This window comes from Euprymna scolopes, chromosome 20 (genome assembly GCF_053919585.1).
Source record: "Euprymna scolopes isolate OS-2025 chromosome 20, ASM5391958v1, whole genome shotgun sequence".
NCBI lineage: Eukaryota > Metazoa > Mollusca > Cephalopoda > Sepiida > Sepiolidae > Euprymna > Euprymna scolopes.
The window spans coordinates 91,132,309-91,158,774 of record NC_136501.1 but is presented as its reverse complement, the minus strand read 5'-3'; the positions used below and the strand labels follow the sequence as shown (position 1 = coordinate 91,158,774).

General features: G+C 33.6%; 1 protein-coding gene across 38 annotated transcripts in view; it reads left to right on the top strand.

Moving 5' to 3' along the window:
• Window positions 1–26,466, top strand: part of LOC145241638 (uncharacterized) — a 530,026-nt gene that overhangs the window by 383,723 nt on the left and 119,837 nt on the right. For all 38 annotated transcript variants that reach the window (XM_080104769.1, XM_080104766.1, XM_080104764.1 and 35 more), the window contains one exon: window positions 17,054–17,113. In XM_080104769.1, coding sequence (XP_079960895.1) covers window positions 17,054–17,113 — 60 coding nt within the window. The remainder of the gene's footprint in view (window positions 1–17,053; window positions 17,114–26,466) is intronic.

The following is a 26,466-nucleotide window of genomic DNA, read 5'->3' as shown; positions in this document are numbered from 1 at the left end:
TGTTACTTTTCACTGCCTCCGTTCAGGATTTTACCCAAAGGTGCTGAGTTCAATCCAATTCAGGAACAAAACTTCATTGAGCTTGTATGTTGAGATAATTTGGAGGATAATATAAAGATATATACTTTTTAAAAATATGTTTTGACTCATTAGAGTGGCTGAATGTAGCGAAATTCATAATTGGGACTCCACGGTAATGACCTAAACCCTTTATATATATATATATATATATATATATATTTATTCAATTTTAGGTAGGCAATATTATAATGGTTCCAACAATAGAACTACTATTTCGATCAACATATTGATCTTGTCAGGTAACCCATACTTCCCGGTGGCTTGGAGGCAAGTCCTTAAATGAATAAAAACTGAAAGATCTTTATTTCTTATCTAAAATTAAGAATTTTAATTTAGGGCAACAAAACACGTATCACAGTCCCTAGAGCAGAAAGAAGGAAAAAAATATAAGCATTTTTGTGAATAAAAATAAAAAAAAAAGCAAAAAAACAAATTACGATTGTGGACAAATTCCTTCCTTTGGTAATTGGGATGCAACTAACCAGTATACATGCTCTGAAGCCGGAAAGATAACTTTATTGAGCTTGTTATTTGAAACAAATATCTAGTGAGAAAGAAGTTATTAAAAATACATTTCCATTTATGCATTTGATTTGACCTGACCTTGTTAGATTAGGTTAACTATACAAAATCTACCTAAGGATTAGAAGCAGACGTGGAGCGAGATGAGGGGGAGATAGAACTAATCCGTTTAGTGGCTTAACGGAACAGTTTGCCAGGCTCAGACGTAGTCCTCTTTTGTATCATTTTTTTTTTTTTTTTTTCACTGAATTTTTTTGCTAATAACTTCCACATAAAAACATCTGATGTGATTATCTCAATTTAGACAATCTGCTATGGTTTAAATCACATCTGTCCTGTTAGGATGAGGATGCAATTGGACAGAAATTGATGTCATCCTGTGTTGAGAGCTGACTGATCACTCAAATGTTTACATCACATAGCACTGTGATATAAGGTCATTCGATGTTGCAAAATTGATATTTATTATGCCTCTTGCAGCATCTCTGTTTTAAACAATAATCTCGTTTCAACATTTAATAAAAAAAATAAATAAAATCACCCGCTCTATAATAAAGGCCAATGTGTAGTTAATTGTATATTGATCCTCCACTCTCAGTCACTGCTGTGTTTGTATGTCTGCTAAAAACGTTTGTTATCTGCATTAAACTGACACGTTTATTTGTCTGTTTTTGTTCATATGTCACTTCACATCCCGGATTTCTACATTGTTAACATCCTTCTTATACACTTACATGTTTGTTTACCAGCAATGCTTCAAGCAAACTATCTTTCCTTTATATATATATATATATATATATATATATATATATATATATATATATATATATAAACAAAAACGATTTATTTATTCATTAATGTTTCATCTTTATTTCAAGACCTTTTCAAGATGATCATTCCAAAAAAGATCAAAAACTTTCTTTTCATGCCATAATTGCACCACATTTTTTTTTTTTAAATTCTAATGACGGTTTCATTTGGAAAAAAAATTTCCTGTAACAAAAGTATCAAATATTTTCAAATTCAAATATTGTACTTTTGTGCTATTTCTTTTAATCAGAGAGTTTATGATAAAAATTCAAAGAGAAACTCTTTATTCAATCTATATTCTTCAAATGAGGTGAAAATTGTAATGCATACATTTAATTTTTTATTTATTTATTTATTTTTTTTTTTTTTCAATTTTCGTTTATGGAGTGATAAGTAGAAAAAATAAATTCAAATCCCCCCCCCCCCTCAAAAAAAAAAAAGAAGTTTTCTAAGTAAAAATCAACAAATATTTTCATAAAATTACTAAAAATTTTAAATCGAATGAACCCGAATTTAAAAAATATTTTCAAAGAATTAGGTGGCTGAAAAATAACCTTTCTGTCACTTGTATCTTGTATCTTTCTTATTCTGAAAATTTTTTTGTATACAGGGACAACAATATTTTTACATCACTTTTAATAAGTTGAAAATTTCTGTAAGCAGAATCTTTGCTATCTAGAGGTTTTACTATATATATATATATATATATATAAAAGCAATTTATTTCAAGAGGAATTGAGAAAGCAGATCTATTTCCATTTTCTTCTTACTTTCTAAACCAATTCATAGGATTTTTCTTTCCTTTTTAAAACTTTGCAGCTTTCTTTCTCTTTCATTTTCTTTTTTTTTCACATCAATTCAAATGAAGATTTGTTTTTCTGTCATTTTTTTAATGTAGGCTGTACATGTGTCTATGCATGTATTAGTGAGAGGATGCCTTTAATATTTTTCTTGATTCCAGTGCAATTACCGATTCCAATTCTAAATAAATGTCTAAATATTTAACTATAAAATTATTTTTTCCTGATTATTATAAAGACACATGTTAATTGTGCATATATTTTCTCAAATGTAAAAATACACTTTTGGGGATGAATAAAACTTTCAGCTTTATTGGTAGTTTAAAATAAATATTGTTTTATTATTATTATTATTATTATTATTATTATTATTATTATTATTATTATTATTATTAACAGTGGAAAATTTTGTTTTAAACAAAATCAAATGAAAAAAGATAATTAAACGAATCGTTTTTGGCATCGGAAATTAGGCACAAATTTACAGTACTGTTTTGCTGTATCACAGCTCATAAGTGCGGCTAGACCAGCACCTTTCCCAAAGTCAGGGATTGAACCTACAACCATCGAGTCTATAGTCAGTAGTTCTAACTTCGGGGTTTGGTGCTCGCAAACGACCTCATCAAATGTCCATTTAAATAAACACTCGCGCACTGCTTTTACAGTGCTTGTGCTGCTTATTTATTTACAAATAAACAGTGAGCCTTGCATTAAACCCAATTAAGCAGCGAGTGAGATAGATTTACGGCAGTGCTCTACCCAAGAAGGTGAGACTTATATAAGTTCCAATGCATTGAACTAAAAAGAAAAACATTTTTTCCAAAGTGCTCAATACATATATAGGTGAAATTAAATAAACATTAGAAAATCTCTATGCGGATTAAGCTGTTTTAACGATGTTAATTCTTGTCTTCATCAATTGTTTAACCCATGATGAAACCGTATACATCGTTGAAACAAATTAATCCGTATAAGGTTTTTCTGATTTTTTTATATAATTTCAGTTATATACTAGCAAGCTGCCTGGCATTGCCTGATCATAAGATATGCTTAAATATGACATTTTAATTCATATTATTATAGAGACAATCCCCTATTGCTTGTGAGTATTATGTTGTTGTTTTATTTTTTTAAACAGCTCACTTCTTGTCAGTAAAAAAAAAAAAAAATACTGGAGCTGAGATTGAAGCCAAAACCTAAAAAGAGTGATTCAAGTATGATAACCATTAGGCCAGCTTGACTCGATTTTAAAAGTGTTTTAAAACCTACTTATTCTTAACATAAGGACTCTGTCATGTGAACCATTCATGTATGCACATTCGTGAAACAGTTGATAAACAGATAAAAATCCGATAACCCTCACATAGCAATTTTTCAATTTTGACCTCTTACCCGCCCTTTTTTCCGGATAAAAACGTATTAAAAAGTTGTCAACATGTCTAAATACCCTATATACTTAAATTCAAGTATTTAGATTAAAAAAAAAATTTGTTGAGTATATAGGTTGAGAAGTGTCTTCACACACGCACACATTCTCACTTTTATATATATAGATATAATGAAATCTTGATAGAATTACAGTAATCTAAATAAGTTTTATGTTGCTCAGCTTTGTTCATTGCTATTAATGAAACCATGGCAACCTAGATGACTTCATATCAGGTGTTCTTTATAGTCTCCTCGTCTTCTTGCATGGCTGTGAATGAGTCATGCTATCCATGATAGCCACCAACATTTTTGTGTATTCCCCTCCCTTACCCCCTCCAAGTAGAAACTGTGATATTTGTGTCGCACTCGTTTATGGATTTTGCATTTGATTATTATCATACTATTCGTGATAACAATATTTGTATAACCATGAATTTAATATCTGAATTTTTGAGATGAGGATTGGTATTATTTGTATTCACTGGTCTACTGTTCTCATCTTGAGTGTCATTTTTTTACAACATTTCGGTCAGTGTAACCTCCGACCTTCTTCAGATGTATCTTGTTGAACTCGAGAATGTTTCTGTCAAAGTCGGGAATTTTGACGGCATTTCGAGCAAAATAAGAGCACACTACCCCCGTGAGGTAAATAAAGGGTTTCGCTCGAAATTCCGTCCAACTTCCCGAGTTCGACAAAAACATTCTCGAGTGCGACAAGATAAACACCTGAAGAAGGTCAGAGGTTACATCGATCGAAACGTTGTGAAAATCACACTCCATATGAGAACAGTAGTCCGATGAATCTTAATAATACGGATAACATGAGTTTAATAGTTCGAATGTAAGAAAGGTGGGGAACTGTTTTTTTTTCTTTTCTATTTTTTTTTTAAATTTTTTTATTGCATTTCATCCAAAACAAGGCACAGTGCCACTTTGATGTAGGGGGACATAATTTGTGGGGATACTATGTAGGGAGTTGAGCAGCAAGATGGCTGTTTACATTACACTTGAACTTCTGCATGTCAGTACAGTCAGGGAAGCAGGAACCCGGAAGTCTAGTAGTCCTAGGGAAAAAACTATTAGAGTAGAAGGCTTTCTGGCACCTGGAGATCTCTACTGTGTAGGGATGGGATTTTATTGCTTGTCGGGTTTCTCGGGAGGTATTTATGTCGAGGGGATGCCATTGAAATACTTGTAAAACAAGTAGAGGGATGTAACATTTCATCAATGGGACAAAGGTTGAAACCTAGCTGACAGTTCAGGACCTATTAGGCTGGAAACTCTCTTTTGAAGCCTGTCTAAGAGGGAGAGACTAGTAACAGATGCACTAACCCAAATGTGGCAACAATACTCCGTACATGGGTGAATGGTGGCCTTATAGATGTATAGGATGTTCTTGGGAATAACGTTCTCGCATGGTAGAGAGAACCTACCTTCTTTGCAGCAGCCTTGGCAATGCCCTCAATGGATCTGTTCCAACTCCTGTTCCCTGTGAACGTTAAGCTCAGGAGTTTGAACAAAGTTGTTTTTTGTTTTTTTCCGTGCTCCTACTCCTAAAATTGCTAATTAAAACGCCTTAACTCATGGCTTGTAAGTAATTCTGAATTGGGTTCTACTTCAGAATTGATCAATTTTTGCAGAAGTTGAGAATCCATTTGCATTTGGTTCATTCATACACCAGTTGGATGATTTATTCTTTTGTGATATTGTGTATTAGCAGGGCTACCTGGTGTTGCCCTGGGCAAATGTGTAACATTTCTATTAAAATTTCGATCTTCCTCTCTCTATTCGTCTCTCTTTCCTCCACCCTTATTTACCACTCCCGCTTCCTAAACTCCTCTTTCCATCCCACTCGTCTCTAGCTAGCCATGCAAACACAAACTCTTCCTAATATAATAGATTCCACTACAAATCAGTATTTTCTTTCAAAATTTGTACATAATAACACTGAAAAAACAATCATCCCTGACAAAAACTAGCTTAGTTGACTCCCAAAAGAATGAATAAATTTTCCTAAATCGTAAATATTATTCATTCGGGGCAACACCAATCAACAGAATACCAATTTTCGTCTATATTTGTTTTATTGTTTTTGACTTTTAATCAAACATACAGACAACTGCCCTTTAGATTAAAGCATCAACCACTCCATCCCTAATAATTTATTTTCATTATTTTCATTATTATTAATACTTAGGATTTTAAGTTAAAAGGAATTTTTTTTTTTTTTCCTTTCTGGTCCTTTCTGATTAGTTTACCTCTAGGTGTTTCAATTGTTAGTTTTTTATAATTTCCTGCTAGTAACATATATTTCCATGGCTTTTATTACAATTTACCTCTTAGCTAGTTTAAATATCTAAGAACCTCTTTATAGATTTTGCATTATTTCTCATCAAACTGATGGCTTTATTGTGTGCGACTGATTGACAAATGTATGCTCTCATGGACTATGGAATCGATTTTTGGCAAGTTCAAACTCAGTTGGATTTATTTGTGTCATTTATGCATTAATGCTGTTGGGGAAAGGAATGAACCTGAAAATGTTTCCCTCCAGCTATGAGTAGTGTTCAGTTAATCATATATAATGAATTGTTTTCAATAAGTGTTGTGTTTGGACATGAAATAATCCAAAGTATGTGTGGAAGAGAGACGCAGCTGATATTGTATGTGTCTGCCTGCTTTGTTGTGAAGTGAGAGATACTATGAAAAAAAAAGTGAAATTATGACTCCTTTTTATCAAGTCCATTTCTGTTTATTGATCACGGCCATTGTTCTCGGTCTGGTTTTTTTTTTTTTTTTTTTTTTTTTTTTAAACTTTCGTTGCACATTTCTTTCTCTTTTGTCTTTTTTTATTCTCTCTCTTTTCTGTTTTCTTTCTCTCTTCTCTCTCTGTCTCTTTTCTCCCTCTCTATTCTCTCTCTCTTTCCTCCTTCTCTCTGTACTCTGTCTTCTCTCTGTCTCTGCACGCTCTCTTCTCTCTGTCTTCCTTCCTATCTCTATCTCTCTCTATTTCTCTCATATCATTTATTTTTTGTTTATTGCATACCAATTGAAAAATGAAATCAGAACTCCTTGCATCAAACTTAGCTAGAAGTCTGAATTTGAGATCTTCCTAAAACAAATTTCAAATATGAGAAATGAAATTATGTCAAGCATCATAAAAAATAACATCAAAATGAAATTTAACATTTCTTAATGTTTTCATGTTAAAAAGTGAAACCGATTTGTCAAAATGTTGGACACAGAATGTAACAAAAGAATATGATTGGTCCTTAGAATTCACCCTTGTCCATTTGTTCCCAAAATTCTCAATTATATTTCTCATTATATTTCTCTGAAATTTTGCATGAAGTTACAACTACCAAAAGGAGGAAATGTAACATTCTCAAATTTTTTATAAAAATTCTGGTTGCACATCCAGGGGGTTAAAATGACCCCAAAAAAGTACTTTTCTGGGGCATAGAATCTTTTCCAACCATTAGATTTCGCTGAAAATTACTCAAAAGCAGGATCACATGGAAATGTAATATTTGACCCTGGGAAAATTCTGGGGATTGAGCCCCAGGGTGTTTTAGGGGTGAAAAACACACCTTTTGGGGTTAATTTTTATTTTTCTCCTAAAATTCAAGGCATCAGTCGAGGGACCATATAGTTTTTGCCTTGTTTCAATTAGCTTCCCCAAGAAGGTTATGTATTCAATCAACTCTGTAACTGTTTGTCTACAACCTATAGACATATGAACAGTCTATCTCTTTTTGGAACTTGGCAGACATAAGTCAATTGAATGCGTTATTATACACATGCACAAATATGTATTTATACATTAAAGTGGGTTCATTTTTAACTAAAAAAAAAATTTTTCTTTTAGTTATCTGACAATAGCTCAAATGGTAACAACTAAGGATGAAGCGCTACATGTTTTGGTTTCAATTCTAGCTGATGCCATCCAAATCACTTTTTTTTTTTATTGTTTTTTTTTTTTTATCGTTTTTACTATTTTTGATGTCAATACTATATATTGGGTACAATATAATATATAAGACAATTGGCTCTATAATAATAAATATGAAATCTGCATGAATCAAAATATATTTAAACATATTTTATAATTGGGCAATGCTGAGCAGCCAGTTAGTATTTCATAAGAAAATTAAATACAAGGATTGTAGATAATGATGGAAATATTAATTAGAATGTAAGAAATTAATAATAATTGCTTTATGATCATTCAATATTTATTATTTATAAAAAAAAGTCACTAAATTTATATTTGAATCAAAGAATATAGAAGATGAAGAAGAATCGTGGATTTCAGTTTTGACTCGTCTGTATTATCGCCAAGCTTGTAACAATATTATTTTTTTAATCGAAAGCCATGTTTAATTTTAGAAGAGTCAGAATCTGTATAAGTCCTGAGATGAAAAAGAGTTTTTAGTGGCTAGCTCATCTGTATAAGTCTTGAACTGTAAAAGTTTGCAGACGAAGAGCAAGATTTTTTTTCGTACGAACACGAAAAGTTATGTCTGGGAATTCTAAAATATCCAGTGTTTTATTGAGTGATTCCAGTTTCTGATTGGCTGCTAGCAGAGCATGGCTCCATTTGATTGGTCAGTTCCTGTCACCAAGTTCTATAAGTAGAACCTTCCATTTTTATTAACCATATCCTCCCATTATATAAAAAATATTGCAACATTATCTAATAGAAGTAAACGTATTTGCGTCCGGCTCATATACATAACTTTATTGGTTGAATAACCATTTCTCAGTCTATCCTAGTATTATTACTGTATATCTCTAAATATAATCATCTATTATAATAAAATTATCAGATTATATATCATCTGTCTGTGGCAACTCTCGTTCAAACATAATTTTATAAATTAATTTTTAAAGAATGTTATAATTTTAAACAATTTTTATTTAAGTATTTGCAGTAATGAAACCATACTTTTGTTGTATTTATTTATTTTATTTATTTTTTTTTACTCCTTTTCACCTCAACACAAGGTATACTGCGGCTTGGAATGTATGGGATTACTATTTGGGGTCGTGTCTAACTGCAGACTGTGGGAAGTTGAGCAGTGAGATGTCTGTTTATATTACGTTTAAACTTCTGCAGGTTAGTACAGTCAGGGAAGCAAGAAACAGGGAATTTTAAAGTCTAGCAATCTGAGGGAAGAAACTATTAGAGTAAAGGGCTTTCTAGCATCTAGGGACCTCAACAGTGAAGGGTAAGATTTTGCTGTTTATCAGGTTAGCCGGGAGTATGTACATCGAGGGGGCACAAGTGCTATGAGTTCATCAGAGCACATTAGATTACTTGTAAAACAGGCACAGGAATGTATAAGTTATTCATTTCAACTTCACAAAATCCGAGCTTATGAAAGCCTGCTCCTCCCAGGCATTATCTCACCTATTGCGTCAAAGAAGAGTAAAGGTTCAGACAAATGGAATTATGATTAACTACTATGAAAGTAGCATGCAACACTCAACAAAAATACATAGGAACATATGTATCTAATTATATATTTATAATCACCCTCCTGTTGAGAGCTGCATTTAGGCCACAGACGTTATTTCTCTATTCATAGTAGTAAAAATATGGTAATAATAACAGAATTGGTTGTTCAGATATTGGCGTCTACTTTTAATTTCATTATAATAAAATCTGCCATGCGTACATACATCTGTGTCTGTAATATATAAAGTTAGGTATGGGTATATGTTTATAGAATCCACTGATATTACATTTTTCAATTTTTGAGATGAAGATTGATTATTCGGATTATTCAGATTATTTGGACTACTGTTCTCATCTTGAGTGTTATTTTCACAATATTCTGTTGATGCAAGAATTGTGGCATAGTGGATAAATGACTTCATAAAATTCAGTTGTAAGTTACACTCTTCTGGAAATTGAAGGTTTAATCCTCCACGACACTTGAAATACAATTGTGAATAACTTAGGACTTTTATCCATTCATGTATAAAACTTGTATGAAAACCATATATACACCAGAGACCTGGTGTTGTATGGGTGGATCATTTTTTTTATTCTTATATTTTACTAGTCTGAGTGCCCGACGTTGCCTGGGTATTGGACGTGTGTGTTGAGCAAAAAAAAAAAAAAAAATTGTAGTAGGCAGGCAGGCTTGAACCTGTGATGCGAAAGCGGAAAAGAAAATAGAAATGTGTGTGTAAGGGTGTTGGTTGAGCAAAAAAAAAAAAAAAAAAAAAAATTGCGAGCACAATTTTTTTTTTTTTTTTTTTTTTTTTTTTTTTTTTTTTTTTTGTGCAATTTGACCAGGAGTTTTGCAATCGGATCTGATGAATATTTTTCTGCTGATGGTGAATATTTTTCTGCTAAAACGGGCGAAAAAAAAAAAAAAAAAAAAAAAAAAGAAAAAAGTTGTAATTGAAACCAAAGGTGTCTGAATGAGAATCTTTCAAAAGTAACAAGTTTTTTGGGTTGGTTTTCTTTTCCCTAATGACAAATATTTGCATATTTGATACAACAGTGTAATAAATAAATACAAGTCAGACATTTTTATATATATATACTAGCAGGCTACTTGGCATTACCCCGTCGTAAGATATGCTTAAATATATTTTAATTCCTGCAAATTTCATATTTATTTTTATAGAGACAGTTCTTTATCAGTTATTATATTGAGTGCAATATAAAGTAGTGAGATCAAAACTAAAAATATATATATGACTCAGGTGCCATCAGCTAGAATCGAAACCAAAACATATAAATCTCCACCCTCTATCTTTAGCCTCTGAGCCACGGCCATACGCATATATATATATATATGATGATTGCAACGTCTTGTCAGACGAGTGTCACTCCCTCAGACACTTAAAGTCCATGAGCCCAAATGCCTGAGGGAGTATCTATACAAAGATGATTTTACAGAGTCTTAGCTTTGTATGACAGCTAAGTCTCTCTTTCGGTTCAAAATGTTGAGATCCAGCAACAAGCAAGAGCAAGATAGCCAGCAACAAATTAAACTGCAGACCAGCTTAATGCGGGTACTGGTCTTCCGCTTTATGGTTTTTTAAATCAGAGATTTGCTTCTCCTAGAAAGGTTGCCTTCACCACGGCTTACGGGAACCCTCTCTACCCCAATACACGTATACACACACACAAATATACACGGTGCTAGTTGGCTGTTGACCCAGAAAAAGAGTTCATTCGCCCTTTGGAAGGTCTTGTTTTTAATCCTTCAGGGAGACTAGCCGCCCTCCTCACCAAACAAGTCTGTCCTCCATTTTTAAAAGATGGAATCACCCAATCGTTGAAGACAAGATTCAAGCAAGCAAGGATGCCTGCCATTTTTATAATTATATAAATTAAAATAACTGTATCTCCTAGCATTGTTCAAGATTCTTTTTTTAATTTTATTTTGTTTACAGTTTTTTTTTTTTTTTACTATGCTCTTTTTATATAAAATATTAGGTCAATGCAAAATTCTATCTTTAAAAATAAGACTGTGTTTTTGAAAATTTTTATTCATAATAATAACGACCTTTGCTCTCTATAACTTGGTTCCGTGTGTCAACAAACTTATAAATGCCTCATTTGTAAAATTCTTCAGTTTCTTTGAAATACGAATCTAACTTGTTCCATCTCCCCTCACGATATTAACCAAAGACCATCTAAATGGTTTTGTAATCATCAAAATAAGTGATAGTCTGAGGGGGCTAGGTCAGGGAGAATATGTGGATTGGAGTAAGTGTTTTTTTTTTTTACTTGGGAGTCACCACTTATCAAGGCTCGAAGGCCACTCGAGGATAAGGGTTGATGAATGCATGGTGGTAGTTTAATAATTATTAATAGTGTAAATTGAATAGAATTTGATTATTTATGCGGACGGCTCAACAAGAATTTGTTTACATTAGATTTGAAGGTTACTATGTTGTATTCAACTAGGAAGCAGGCCAGCAGAACAGTGTTCCACAGTCTGGCAGTTCTGGAGAAGAAGCTTTGTTCATGGAATTTGTGTTTAGATATAGGTATAAAGATTGGGGAAAATCGTATATAGTGGTTGTAGCTAGTCGAGTATTTTTTTTGTGTGTGAAAGTTTGGCAAGCAAATTCTCCTAGGAAATATTTGGTCAGTAGTACTGTGTGGGAACCAGCATTATCATGATAGAAGATGACTCTTTTTTGTTAACTATGGAAGATCGTTTTTGGAGCAACATGGTTACGAATATTATATAAAACTAGGAATGATGCTTTGATAATGTGAAAGAAAAAGTTATAAATTAATCATGGTGATATGCTTAACTAATAACAATGTACATAAAAATAAATTACAATCGTTTAAAATGATCTCTTTACGAATCGGCAAAAACTTGACTCAATACTTTTTTTAAATATGACTTTGGGAGTTAAATTATTCCAGTATCGTTTGGTAATTAAATTATTAATCGAACCAAATAGTTCTAAAATTGTAACAAGTTATCGTTAAGATATAAATACTGTTTTAATCTCTATAAAATTGAAGTAGCACTACCAAACTTTCAAATTCTCAGTTGTTTTATAATCTGACTGTTAAAGCCTAATAAATGCACTCCGAATACAACATTGTAAATCAACTATATTTACACATACTTTAAAGAATTTATAACTAGGTAATAAATTAGTATAAAGAGTTCCCTATAAGGATGAAACATATTTTATGGTTTGATTATCAAAATGAATTAGATAGAATTGTATATATACTAGCAGGGTTACCCGATGTTGCCCGGGATTGAATAATAATCAACACCTATTTCACACTCTTATATTTTTATTGTCATCGAAATTTGTGAAATCGTTCGGGAGGAAGCTTCACATGCCTCCATGCAGAAACTTAGTGCAAAAAATGTTATTCTACATTGCACTCTAGAGAACCTCCTGTTTCTTTTATAAAATTATTTTATATAAACTTCTTTCCAGTTAAAAAAAAAAAAAAAAAAAAACTTAAGAAATTTACATGCAGGGTTTGAACCTACAGACCACGTCATGCAAAAAAAAAAATCCAAACAAACAAAAAACACGTAAATTTTCAAGTCTTATAAAATTCTTTGCAGTTAACGAAAAAAATAAAAAAAACATTAAGAAATTTACGTGTGGAGTTTGAACCTACAGACCACGTCATGCCAAAAAAAAAAAATAAAAAAAAAATCACGCTATCAACTTACCCACAGTAGAATTTTCACGGCCTGTTGTTCTATCATACTTGCTAAACGACGACATGGAAAAAATGGTTTTACCGATGATAGATAAATTAAAATAACGGTTTTGATTATTGGTGATTATCGGCATTCTGAAACAAAACTTAACTAAGATCACTCTCAGACTTATACACTAAAGTTCTGTAAATTTTAAAGAAAATCTGTTCAGCCATTTCAGAGTCTATAAGGAACGAACTTGCACACACTTACACACTAAGTTGCATTTATATAATTGTAGAGATATGAATTATGATGAATAAATAATTGAATACTTTACCAGACTAGCACAGCAATCATCTTCCTCTACCTTTCTTTTTTTACCTTCCTTACCTTTGTTCTTCTTAAAAAAAAAAAACATTTTAAAAAAGGGATTTTTACGTTTGCATTTGAAGAGTTTTGACTGGTGGTCTGATGAAGTAAGATTTAAAATAAATCACAGCTGAAACATGTATGTATGTATGTCAATGTTTGGTCTACATACTTAAAACTTAATATTCATGGGACATGGACCTGTGAAACATTCAGCTTGTTTTTTAGTCTGTAAAAATATCTGCTAAGGGTCAAAATTGGAAAAGGTTGTAACTTGGCAGGCATAAGTCGATTAAACATGTTATTTTTATGCATGCGCAAATATACATTTATATCTTTAACAACGTTAGTTAAGTTTTTGTATGTTTATGGATTTAGATCAGACGGTAAGAAATAAGTCTGGAGAACTGTGTTTTGATTTTGATTCTAGCTGATGGCACCCAAGTTATTTCTTTTTATGTTTTTAAACTTTTGAAATCACTGCTACTGTATATAGGGTACAATATAATAAACAATAGACAATCGGCTCTATGATAATGAATACGAAATCTGCATTAATTAAAATATATTTAAACAGGTTTTACGACTTGGCCATGCAGTGGGGGAGAGCATACTTTATATATTGGGTACAATATAATAATCAATAGAGTATTGGCTCTATAATAACGCTAAATATGAAATATGCATAAATTAAAATGTCATAATTAAGCATATTTTATGATTGGGCAAGGTCGGGCGGGTTGTCCGTGTTTATACAAAAAAAATTATCCAATAATACACATCTACTCGTTATTGAGCACTATTTTATAAACAGTGAAATTTCATTAAATTAACATCTAGGAAACCACAGCAATATGATCATCATATAATATATATATATGGGTGGTCATTTGGGAATTCTAGATGTTGTATGTGCTCTCCGCTTATCTTGGCATTGTTTCTAGTCATGATTGCTGTGCTAGTCTGGTAAAGTATTCAATTGTCACTGGTATTTAACAATGCCAACTAAGGAGAGTGCGCAACTCTTGCCACAAAAATCTATGCACAGGTCTGTCAAGCTTGAAGAAGGCTACCATGTGTGTGTGTGTGTGTATATATATATATATATATATATATATATATATATATATATAATAAAAATTACAATTAAATTTACCAAAATGATCCAAGATGGTAAAACTAAAGTATATTATGAATATTACAGAATTAATGTTTATAAAGTAATCTCAACCAGATGTAAAACCTCGATAAAACCAAATAGGAGATAGAGCTTATAATAAGAGCAAATAGTTAATAAAACATGTTAAAAAACACTTTGAAAAAATTAAAAACATATTTAATCTGAAAAGGAAGCACTTAATAAGTGGATAGTCCTTAATCCGCGGAGTTTCAAAGAAATACTTTCCTTCTCATCAGAGGGTAGGAATTAGCAAAATGCGGGATCGGATTTTGCATACAAAAGTATTTGATGAAATTGCTAGTAAGTCAAAGATCTTACTTGATAGCAAAAAGTGAAGCAGAGGGAATATGGTGGAGAAAAAGGTGATTTCACGTGAATGGATAGTCTGGTGAAAGGTAAATTATCGAATGATTAAGGACTATCCACTTATTAAGTGTTTCCTTTTCAGATTAAATATGTTTTTAACTCTTTTTCAAAGTGTTTTTTTTTAACTTGTTTTATTAACTATTAACTATTTGCTCTTTATATATATATATATATATATATATATATATATATATATAATAATATGTACGTGTGTGTGTGTGTATATCCCACATTTATTGTATAAACAATAAACCTTCTGTGTCAGACTCAAATTCATCTCTCAAGCTAAAAACAAGATTTTGCAGATGGGTTGATAATAGGAAGAAACTTTAAAATTGTGTGCGTGGGGAACACCGGCATCTGCTGACCCACTTAGCTGCTCTGCGGGTTATCCTGACCTTTTCTGACAGACCTGCAAAAGTCATCCCAACACGCAACAGTCGTTAACTTTCATCATAGATAGTTTAATTTTTTACATCATTTCTTAGAATTCGTTACCATGGCAGTAGTGAATTAAATCTTCCATTTTCGGATATTTTTGGTCAAGAAATCTATGAATGGTTTCTCGGACATTTTTTTATACTTGTTTGTATATTCATTCATTCATATACTTTTGCAGTGGTGAGTCAGGCACAAGAGTTAATTTGATGAAGATTATCTGAATCACACTCAATAATGATATTTTCCTCGGCAATGGCTATCTTTCTAACGTTGTATATCCTATCATTATTATGTTCTGCATTTATCTCGATACTATAATTTCGTTATGATGATTGGCTCTTGGCGTTGTATTAAAAAAATCATAATCTATATATTAATTCCCTAGAATCTTTAACTTTAAGCGCCATCTAAAGGCAATGAATATGAGTATGAAAAATTGGTAAGAGCTAGCAGCAGGATGAAGTTGCTGGCGCAGTAGTCTTCACAAAGGAAAGGCAGAAATAGAGGCAAAAATAAAGGCCAGGTCTGAATAAAAACATTACCAAAGGTACAACCCTGATGAATATCCATGCACTGCTTGTGGAGAAACTTTCCATACTGAGCGGGGAATGCTACAACACTGTAGGATAAACACTGAGACCCTGACTAGTCATCTTTAGCTATGAAGGACTGTATCATGATGATGATGATCTTTAATGTACGTACGTGTATCACAGTTTCCAGATTATAAATTATTCGATTGGGAGATCCTATTTATTAAAGAGGAGGATAGAAGTTGATAACATACTATGAACATTAAATTAGCGTATCTATATATTAATACTTTAATGTTCGTAGTATGTTATCACCTTTTATTCTTCTTTTTAATAAATAGGATCTCCTGATCACAGAGGACGCAATGTAAAAAAAATAAAAAATAAAATAAAAATTCTGTTGCTTTTGTTCCGTATATGAAACTAAAATATACCTTCTTGGTCTTCTGGCTAGCATCCAAGGGTAGTATCTGCTCTGTTTAAAGATGGTATAATTATATCGTAAAATTCAAATTTTACTCTTGAAAAATCCTGCATTAAATAGGTGAAACGTCATTGAGTATTAAGGTCTTTCCGCCTCTGTTTTTATCATATTGTTTTTATCTTATTTTAATCATTTATTTTTTTAATGCAAAAATGCGAACAAATTTAACCATATTCAACCAGTAATTTAGCATAAAACATTCAGTTTAAGTCAACAGGCTATAACTTTTTTCCCGTTTTTAACAAGCTCAAACATCTAGTATATACATACTAGCAGGGAGACCCAATGTTGCCTGCAATTGAATGATGATCAATGAATGTTTCACACTTACATATTTTTATTGTCATCAATCAAATTATTTTTCAATCCAATTGATTGCCTGCTCTAGTTGAGGACCCATCATGGTGCACCGGGACGAAGCTTCACATGCCTCCCCACAGTGACTTACTCCACAATACATTGTAGTCTACATTGCACTGTAGAGAATCTACTGTTGATTTTATAAAATTATTGTTATATATAATGGCTTGAATTAAAGTTTAAAATGAAAAAGTCATGTATTATGCTTGAATTGTGTTCTAAACAGAAGCATTCATTTCAAGTTTCCCTGTCATATCAAAGAACCTACTGTTGATATTATATGCCTGGTCTTTCTGCTTGTGTGATAACAAAACTTCTCAAATGCATTTGTGATGTTAGGCTGTATAAGATGTTAACTTTAGGCAAAATCGACTGTGGCTTCTTTCATCAGATTTTTTTTGATTATTCTAATTCAAAACCTACTTTATTTTTTAAGTGAAAAACATGAATTTGCATGCTTGTTCATTAAAAGTTATTTATTTATTTATTTATTTATTTTTTTTTTTTTTTTACAGACGTCCGAAAAGAAATCCTCAGCTCCTAACTCTGGTACCACAACTCCTACTCCGAGAAGGGTGAGCAAAACTTTTAATTGCACTTATATAGTACTTCTTTATTTACATTCAATTTACTCGTCTGTGAATGACCTAGCTTTAATGAGCAAACAGCGTGGTGTCAATTTCTGTTATTTCACGAGAATACCCACTGACCCATTTTGATTGCATATTATGACAAAAAGTAATATCTCTCTCTCTCTCTCATATATATATATATATATATATATATATATATATATATATATATATATATATATATATAATTATCAGCTACCGCCCGTCTCTGAAGACGATCATGTAGTTCTGGTGTCTATATGTACATCCCATCGAGAATGTCTGCATAGTCGAACTCTGGAGTGGCAGTTCTTGCCTAGTGGAGGTCCATAGCCAGGGCAGGATGATATGAAAGGATAGCTGTTGCCTGTGCAACAGTTCCCACCCCTCTCCATGAAGCTAGAATATCCAAGGGAAAGACAGAGTCTATACATCTTGGCTCTAACCGCACCGCAAACGTTGCCAGTGATGACAATATAAAGTCAAACCACCTTAGGAACTCCATCTTCGTATTTTTTGTCAGGATATACTCCTTAGTCTTTCACCTGATAGAGTAATCCCGCAAGGCAGTAGAGGTTTTGAATCAATTACCTTCTCCTAGGTGAGCTACTATCCAAAGTTGACTAGCCCCACTTGCTCAAAGTGACTGGTTTTAAGGTGCCAGTGGGACCGCTTTTGCCTCTTCTTCCAGTTAGTATAAACAGTTTTGCCAGGATTAGAAGCTAAGCTACATAAGAAGGCTAAGAACTGCACTGGGTTTTATCAGAGGCAATTTAAGACGCAAACCATGAGGACATTTTTTAAGAAGAAGGAGCTTATCCCTACTACTACTACTAATAATAATAAAATTGATATGCACTCTAAAATAATAATTTTAAAATATACATTTAAAAATTAATGACCATGTGATGATTTTTTTCTTACAGGATAATTTCATTTCAATAGCAAAAAAAAAAAAAAAAAACTTAGTGGAATTCTTATTTTAGATCCTCCCCCTTCCCCCACACAGTTGTATTTAGATTTTTGTTTAAAAAAGTGTTAAGCAAAAAAGTGAACTATTGAATACTAATAAATATTAACACTAAATATAAGTAGTTAAGAAATAAACTAAATCAAATATTAAGTTTTCTCTCTCTCTCTCTCTCTCTCTCTCTATATATATATATTTTCCCTTTTCTTTTTCCATTCCTCTCACCCCTCCCTTTTCTGCCTCTCTGTTCCCTTCTTCTCTTCTCTCCTCACTGTTTTCTTCTCTTATTCTCTTCTCCTCTTTTGCTTTCCTCTTCCACCCTCTCTTCTGCCTGTCTTTTCTCTTCTCTTCCTCTCCTCCCAGTTCCTTCTTCATTTAAAACTGTTTCTACAGGAATTTACTTCATTTTGAAGACAAAGACATGCCATTCCTAAACCCCTAACATTAACCCTAAGTTTAGGTGGCAATTGATAATCGTAATAAAAGGAAAGAAACCAAAAACTCATTTTACTTTTATATCTGTTTTATTTTGTTTTCTATCTGTGTGTATCTGTTGCATCTCTGCATTGGAATTGCTTATCTATCTCTTTGTGTGTGTGTGTATATGTATGTATGTATGTATGTGTGTGTGTGTGTATATATATATATATATATATATATAGTTAGTCATCATTCCAAACCATAAGATGCATTCAATTCATAATATTTTATTCAACTTTTTATGAAGTACAGTTTACACATGTTTCATTTCATTGAATAGCGAAAACTCACCAAACAACTCATCAGAGATGAATGCTTGTTTCTCAGAAAACAGTTGGAAATATTATTTTGCTATGTTTTTTTTTTTTTTTCTTGGAATGGAAAAGAATTTGGTGAAGAAAAATGTTGATAAAAGAAAATGGAGATATTCAAAGTTTGCAAAAACATAAGAATAAAGAAATGCTTACTTATTGCAGTGTTTATAGGCATCCTCCTCAAAACAATTGAATTCAAGCACGTGAAGATGTCATCTTATACCACCACCATATATATATATATATATATATATATATATACACACACACATGCACGCTTAATCACAGATCATTTAAGAAACCATAGTATTTAAGAATTATGAGAAAACTGTTTTTCTTTTTTTTTTTATTGACAATATGCTCAACTCAAATCACATTTCAAAATCTATAATTTGATATGAACTGAATGCAATTTTTTTCTGTAAAACAAAATTTAACTTGAAAGAAATGTTTAAAAAGAAAAAAGAATGAAAAAAAAGATTTTCTCTTCCATTTTTCTGTACATATTTTCTTTTTCTTTTTCGCTCCCTTTTTTCTTTTGATAGAAACCATTCTACCAAACTTGACAAGTTGTGGTAAATCTCACAGGGAATAGGATTGGTAGAGAATAAATTTAGTGGATGATAGTCAAGAGTCAAAAATTGAAATTTGTTTATTTTAGAAAAAGTAATTTCTTTTTTAAGGCAATGTTTCGCAGAACCAATTAATAATTGTTATCACTTTGTTTGCATCATAAGTAATTGGATGTACATCAAATTGTCTGCATCAACTGTGCGCTATATATTCATTTACACTCATGAGATGCACAATTATAAAATTTATTTCATCTGTTTAGATTTTTATTTGTCCAAAATGGATTACTTAATAGATGAATGGTGGTAGTAGTAGTAGTAGTAGTAGTAGTAGTCTATGATATTTTTTGCTTCCAGCTCTGTTTGGCTTTGACAATTGTCGTCTCTGAACACTGTTGGAGCACAGGTTGGTGCAGGTTGCTGAGCATCATTCATTCATTTTGTATCAGTCAGATGATTATTGTTGGTATTTGTTTCCTTGATATCTTTCTAGTTAGAATCCTTTCTAGAAAGACATTGGGTACTTACAGGATGGACCACATGAAAGTTGCCAATATCCCTAAGTGAAAGTGATTTGGTACTTATGCATATATGTTACCGTGCTGAAATAATGTTTAAAAAGCCATTCTTACGATGGGGAAGGCGTTTTGTAATTATTCTGTGCTTCCATCTAAAAATTTAACTAAAAAAAAAAAAAGATATCATAAAACTTGAATTTAACTTGAAAATACTATTCTTAAAACATAGCACTGTAACAAGTGCATAAGCACCAGTGATTTTTGTGAAACAAACTGGATTCGAACTTGGCACACCCACGTTGTCAGTTCGTGTCATTAACCACTTGGCCACCATCATCTTCCTGCTGATACAAGTGCACAACACAAGGCCTTGTCCTGCCTCCCTTGGGAACCTGACCTAATGGACAGTAGTAGCTGATGCTCTTGGTGAGAACTCTTGAAAATCTAAGCTTTGTATGACTTATCAGTGTATGGGTATGCAGACGGTACTTCTCGTTGGTTTCATGCGATGCTATGTTATGCATTGTGCTTTATCATGTACCATTTCTGCATACTGCGGCAAAGGATGTACGAGATTCAAGTGATCACATCAAATGTAGAGATCTTGGACTACTGGAAATGTCACAGTTGGCAATAGGAAAGGCATCCAGCTGTTAAATACCCTGCTCTAGAATTGCCCAGCAATCAGTAAAAAGTTTAACAGTGAACATAAGATATCACATTATAAATCCCTACAATTGTGATTACTGGAGACTTAGCATAAGGACAGTCAGAAAGTGTTTAAACCCCGTGGAGGGAACATAAATGATAAACTTGAATAGTGAGTGAGCGATACAGGACATGTCCGATCATCTCTGACCTCCACCATGTGTCTGAGAAACAATCCTTAATTTCTCAACTATTTTGTGCTCAGTTTTCATTTCTGAAGTTTTTTCATTACTCTATTGTACAACGTTATCATTTTTACCTTTTAAACATGACTTTCGACAAAACTTTGCATGCATTCCAAATAATAGAGTTGATGAAAGTCACCAAAATACTCTGTGTTGATAGTGACCAATCACATTTTTGTTTGTTTTCAAACATCATCAAAAAGGATTTTATCACTCAATGAGGAACCTCTCCCTGGACTTTAGCCATCTAACTCTGTGCCATGTGGGACCCATGTGTTGAATCAGGTCGTCCCACTATCTCGTTGTTGATCTACCCTTTGGCCTCTTATGTTTATGAGGTGTCCATTCCGTTGTCCTGGTGGACCATCTGTTATGTTGTCTGGCTATGTACCCTGCCCATCTGTGTTTGGATATTTTGATGGCAGTTTTGATGTCAATAACTCTTGTTTGTTGGCAGATCCATATGTTTGTCTTTCTGTCTTCTAGAGTGATGTCTAACATTATCCCCTCCATCTTCCTTTGTGCTACTGCCAAGATTTTACTTTGTTTGCTTTACGATTGGTTAAATTGACCAATCAGATTTTCGTTTGCTGAATGACATAGAAGGGTAGTTCGTGTGCCATATGATTTAGCTGGTGTTCATTTTTATGAGTGCCCATTTTAGAGATATTCTAAAAGGTTTTCCTCAAATTGTCATCAAATTGGTATCAAAAGTTTTGGATTCACTCATAAAACGAAAGTGTGCGCAGAAAAATGTGATTATCTCTTGTGATTAAGAAGTGTAACGATAAAACTGTTTGTGTCTTTTTATTTTTTTAACATTTTTTTTTTAATAAACAGTTTAAAATATTTATCAATTTAGCACCTGTCTCTTCCCCTCTTCTTTCTTTTTCTTTATCCATATGATGACTTTGTTTTAGAATTTAAAAATTTCAAAAAAAAAATTCATATTGTCTGATTGCTGGACTGTTTTAAGTTTCTTGTAAAAATTAACCTCTCTGTCTTCTTCTCGTTATCTCCTCTCATCTCTCTCCCTCTCTCGTGTTATCATTCTCTCATCTCTCTTTCTCTTGTTATCTCTCACTCTTGACGTCACTCTCTCTTGTCGTCTCGTTATTTCTCTCTTGTCGTCCATCTCTCTTGTCACATCAGTCTCTCTCTTGTCACATCAGTCTCTCTCTTGTCACATCAGTCTCTCTCTTGTCACATCAGTCTCTCTCTTGTCACATCAGTCTCTCTCTTGTCACATCAGTCTCTCTCTTGTCACATCAGTCTCTCTCTTGTCACATCAGTCTCTCTCTTGTCACATCAGTCTCTCTCTTGTCACATCACTCTCTCTCTTGTCACATCACTCTCTCTCTTGTCACATCACTCTCTCTCTTGTCACATCACTCTCTCTCTTGTCACATCACTCTCTCTCTTGTCACATCTCTTTCTCTCTTGTCACATCTCTTTCTCTCTTGTCACATCTCTCTCTCTCTTGTCACATCTCTCTCTCTCTTGTCATCTCTCTCTCTCTCTCTCTTGTCATCTCTCTCTTGTCACATCTCTCTCTCTCTTGTCACATCTCTCTCTCTTTTGTCACATCTCTCTCTCTTTTGTCACATCTCTCTCTCTCTTGTCACATCTCTCTCTCTCGTCACATCTCTCTCTCTCTTGTCACATCACTCTCTCCCTTGTCACATCTCTCTCTCTTGTCACATCTCTCTCTCTTGTCACATCTCTCTCTCTTGTCACATCACTCTCTCTCTTGTCACATCACTCTCTCTCTTGTCACATCACTCTCTCTCTTGTCACATCACTCTCTCTCTTGTCACATAACTCTCTCTCTTGTCACATAACTCTCTCTCTTGTCACATCACTCTCTCTCTTGTCACATCACTCTCTCTCTTGTCACATCCCTCTCTCTCTTGTCACATCCCTCTCTCTCTTGTCACATCCCTCTCTCTCTTGTCACATCCCTCTCTCTCTTGTCACATCTCTCTCTCTCTTGTCACATCTCTCTCTCTCTTGTCACATCTCTCTCTCTCTTGTCACATCTCTCTCTCTCTCTTGTCACATCTCTCTCTCTCTCTCTTGTCACATCTCTCTCTCTCTCTCTTGTCACATCTCTCTCTCTCTCTCTTGTCACATCTCTCTCTCTCTTGTCACATCTCTCTCTCTCTTGTCACATCTCTCTCTCTCTTGTCACATCTCTCTCTCTCTCTTGTCACATCTCTCTCTCTCTCTTGTCACATCTCTCTCTCGTCACATCTCTCTCTCTCTCTCTTGTCACATCTCTCTCTCGTCACATCTCTCTCTCTCTCTTGTCACATCTCTCTCTCTCTCTTGTCACATCTCTCTCTCTCTTGTCACATCTCTCTCTCTCTTGTCACATCTCTCTCTCTCTTGTCACATCTCTCTCTCTCTCTTGTCACATCTCTCTCTCTCTTGTCACATCTCTCTCTCTCTCGTCACATCTCTCTCTCTCTTGTCGTCGCTCTCTCTCTCTTGTCGTCGCTCTCTCTCTCTCTTGTCTTCGCTCTCTCTCTCTCTCGTCTTCGCTCTCTCTCTCTCTCTCGTCTTCGCTCTCTCTCTCTCTCGTCTTCGCTCTCTCTCTCTCTCTCGTCTTCGCTCTCTCTCTCTCTCTCTCTCGTCTTCGCTCTCTCTCTCTTGTCTTCGCTCTCTCTCTCTCTCTTGTCTTCGCTCTCTCTCTCTCTCTTGTCTTCGCTCTCTCTCTCTCTCTTGTCTTCGCTCTCTCTCTCTCTCTCTCTTGTCTTCGCTCTCTCTCTCTCTCTCTTGTCTTCCTCTCTCTTGTCTCTCTCTCGCTCTCTCTCTTGTCTCGCTCTCTCTCTTGTCTCGCTCTCTCTCTCTCTCTTGTCGTCTCTCTCTTTCTTTCTCTCTCATCCTCTCTTTCTCTCTCACTATCTTTCTCACCTTCCTTTCCTCTCTCATTGTTACATTTTATTTATTTATCTATTTTCAATCTGGAGAAGGTGGGCAAGCATTCATATGGATACACTTACAATTGTTAACAAAAATAATACGATGTCCTTCTTTACAAGAAATTCTAATTTTAATGACTAATTTTATGCTTTATGCGATTGCCAATGTGTGCTGGTTCCACTGACAATAACATACGCTGCTGTTATCCATTAAAAGGTGGCCATGTCTCTTCAACATGAAAACATCATAAAGTCAGCCATTGTTTCAGATTTTTAGCCGTCTTCTTGTGACGGAAAGGAAGCATCCTTAGTCATTTGGTTTGCTTCGTTTTATAGCATATCAACCATTTTCGAGTTATTTAATTCCAAATCCGATCATTTTGGAAAAAAGGTTTTATTCTTCAAATATTTATTCATGGTGTTTGGTTTGCTTATTTTGTTTTTTAAAAGAAATTGTTTTCGTTTCTGGTTTTGCAGAATATAACTGAGTTTTGCAAAGGAAAAGGAAATAAAAAAGCAATGATATTAATGTTTGATGTATTTTAGATTAGAAAGCCAATATCTTCAGACAGCTTAATGTGATGGCACCAGATCCTAATTAGAATTATTAATGTTATAATATATCGCATTCCAAGAGCTCTTCATATCATATTTGCTGTAATTTTAACTAATAGTTTTAGAGCTTATAAGTTTTTATAATTCCTTCCTTCATATCTTATAAATCAGACATCTCGTAGCTGGCACTAGTTTCCTCACAATATCTGTCTTGTCAGAATTTTTTCTAGAAAGAAATGGGACCATGTGAAGGTTGCCAACATTCTAAGTGAAAGTGATTATGTGGGACGAGTTGGATTTGAACTTGGCACACCCAGGTGATCAGTCCGTATCATTAACTACATAGCCACCGTCACCTCCCATTCTCGTTTAATGTATCTGTTCATCTTTATCTCTGTTCATAGGAAGTTATACAAGGTGGAAAGATAAAAGTGCCATCGTTAAGAAAACAACACTATACCTCTATTTGAAAACTTGTATTAAAAAAAATCAATTCAGGTAACTTAATTATGTAGTAAAGCTGACATCTATTCAGTGTAGCTGTTTTCAGCTTCAATCACCGCCTCGATATGGTTTTGGAACTGGGAGCATGCCTTTTCCACAAGCACGTTGGGAGCTCCGCGAATACTTGGTGGATGGCAACAATCAGGCTGGCTTTGGTGTTGTGAGAGGTCATGTTGGTGATGTTCTTGACATATGACCAAACAAAGTAGTCCAGTGGGTTCAGGTCAGAGGAAGTCGTAGCACTGATTCTGAAGCCAAGCTGCGTCTCTTTAGACTTGTGGACCGGCACCGAGTCCTATTGCCACACCCAGGGTCTGCCAAGGGCCACCCGATTGCACCAGGGAATCACCACACTCTTCAGCACATCCAGGTAAACTTTGGTGTTGACTTTCAAGCCAACTTCGAAGATATGAGGTGGCATAATGTAGCCCTCATTTGAAACCACACCAAAGATCATATCTGTGACTGGAAACTTTGTTTTCATCCCCCTGAGATGTCCCTGTTATTCAGATTTGCATTTTGAGAGTGCTGGCAATGGTCCTGTTGTCATAACTTTGATTGGTAGAGAGCAGGAGTTGTATATCGGCGCATCTCCGATCTCGTTCGTTGAAAATTGTGTCACTTTCAGACTTGATAGAAAGCTCCTATCACTATTGAGATTTATTCACAACTTGCCAACTAGTAGATGGTCTGCAAAAAAAATATATATCTTCTTATTATAACTATTATTAGATTATTATTGTTGGCATTGGTTTCCCTGATATCTTTCTAGTCAGAATTCTTTCTAGAAAGAAATGGAGGGGGCCATCCAAAAGTTGCCAATATTCCTAAATGAAAGTGTTTGTTTGGAACAAGCTGGATTCGAACTTTGCACACCCAGGTTATCTGTCTGTGTCGTTAACCACTATCACTTCCAATTCTTTCTAATAATTATTATTAACTATAGGGACTTGTTAAAATTCCATGGAGCTTTCTAGATTAATCTGTATAGTTTATTTTTAACAATGATATTTCTTTTTAAATAATGTATATCAGGACAAATAGTATAAAGAAAAGAAATTGCCATCTTTTTCCTTAAAATAAAATAGTTGTCATTATTACCTAAATATTCTTTAAAAATAATGAATATAATAGGCTAATGTAGTTTGCATTGACTTGTGTGTTTATAAAGGTCATTTGTAGTCTGCAATACAATGCAAAGGTCTAACAGATCAACACAAACTGAAGCAAATTAACACAATAGTGAAACAAGCTATACAAATTCATTTTTTATTTTATTAATACTATATATACTAGCAGTTCAGCCAGGCTCTGCTCGGGCCCTATGTATTGTTCATAACTTGCCCTACGTGTGAATACACTTTATGTAAGATTTCAAATGTTTAGACCAAAATTTTTCTTGAGTAATTTTGTAGAGACCACAGAGGTCAATTTTTTTTTTAAACTTTGACCGCAATTTTGATCCCGTAACATTTATTTTGGTCTCAAATCAAAATACAAAGTTTTACCCATGTCCAAGATACCTACATCTAAAATTTCAAGCCTTTAGACACAAAATTGGCAGAGGAATTTGGTAGAATCTGCAAA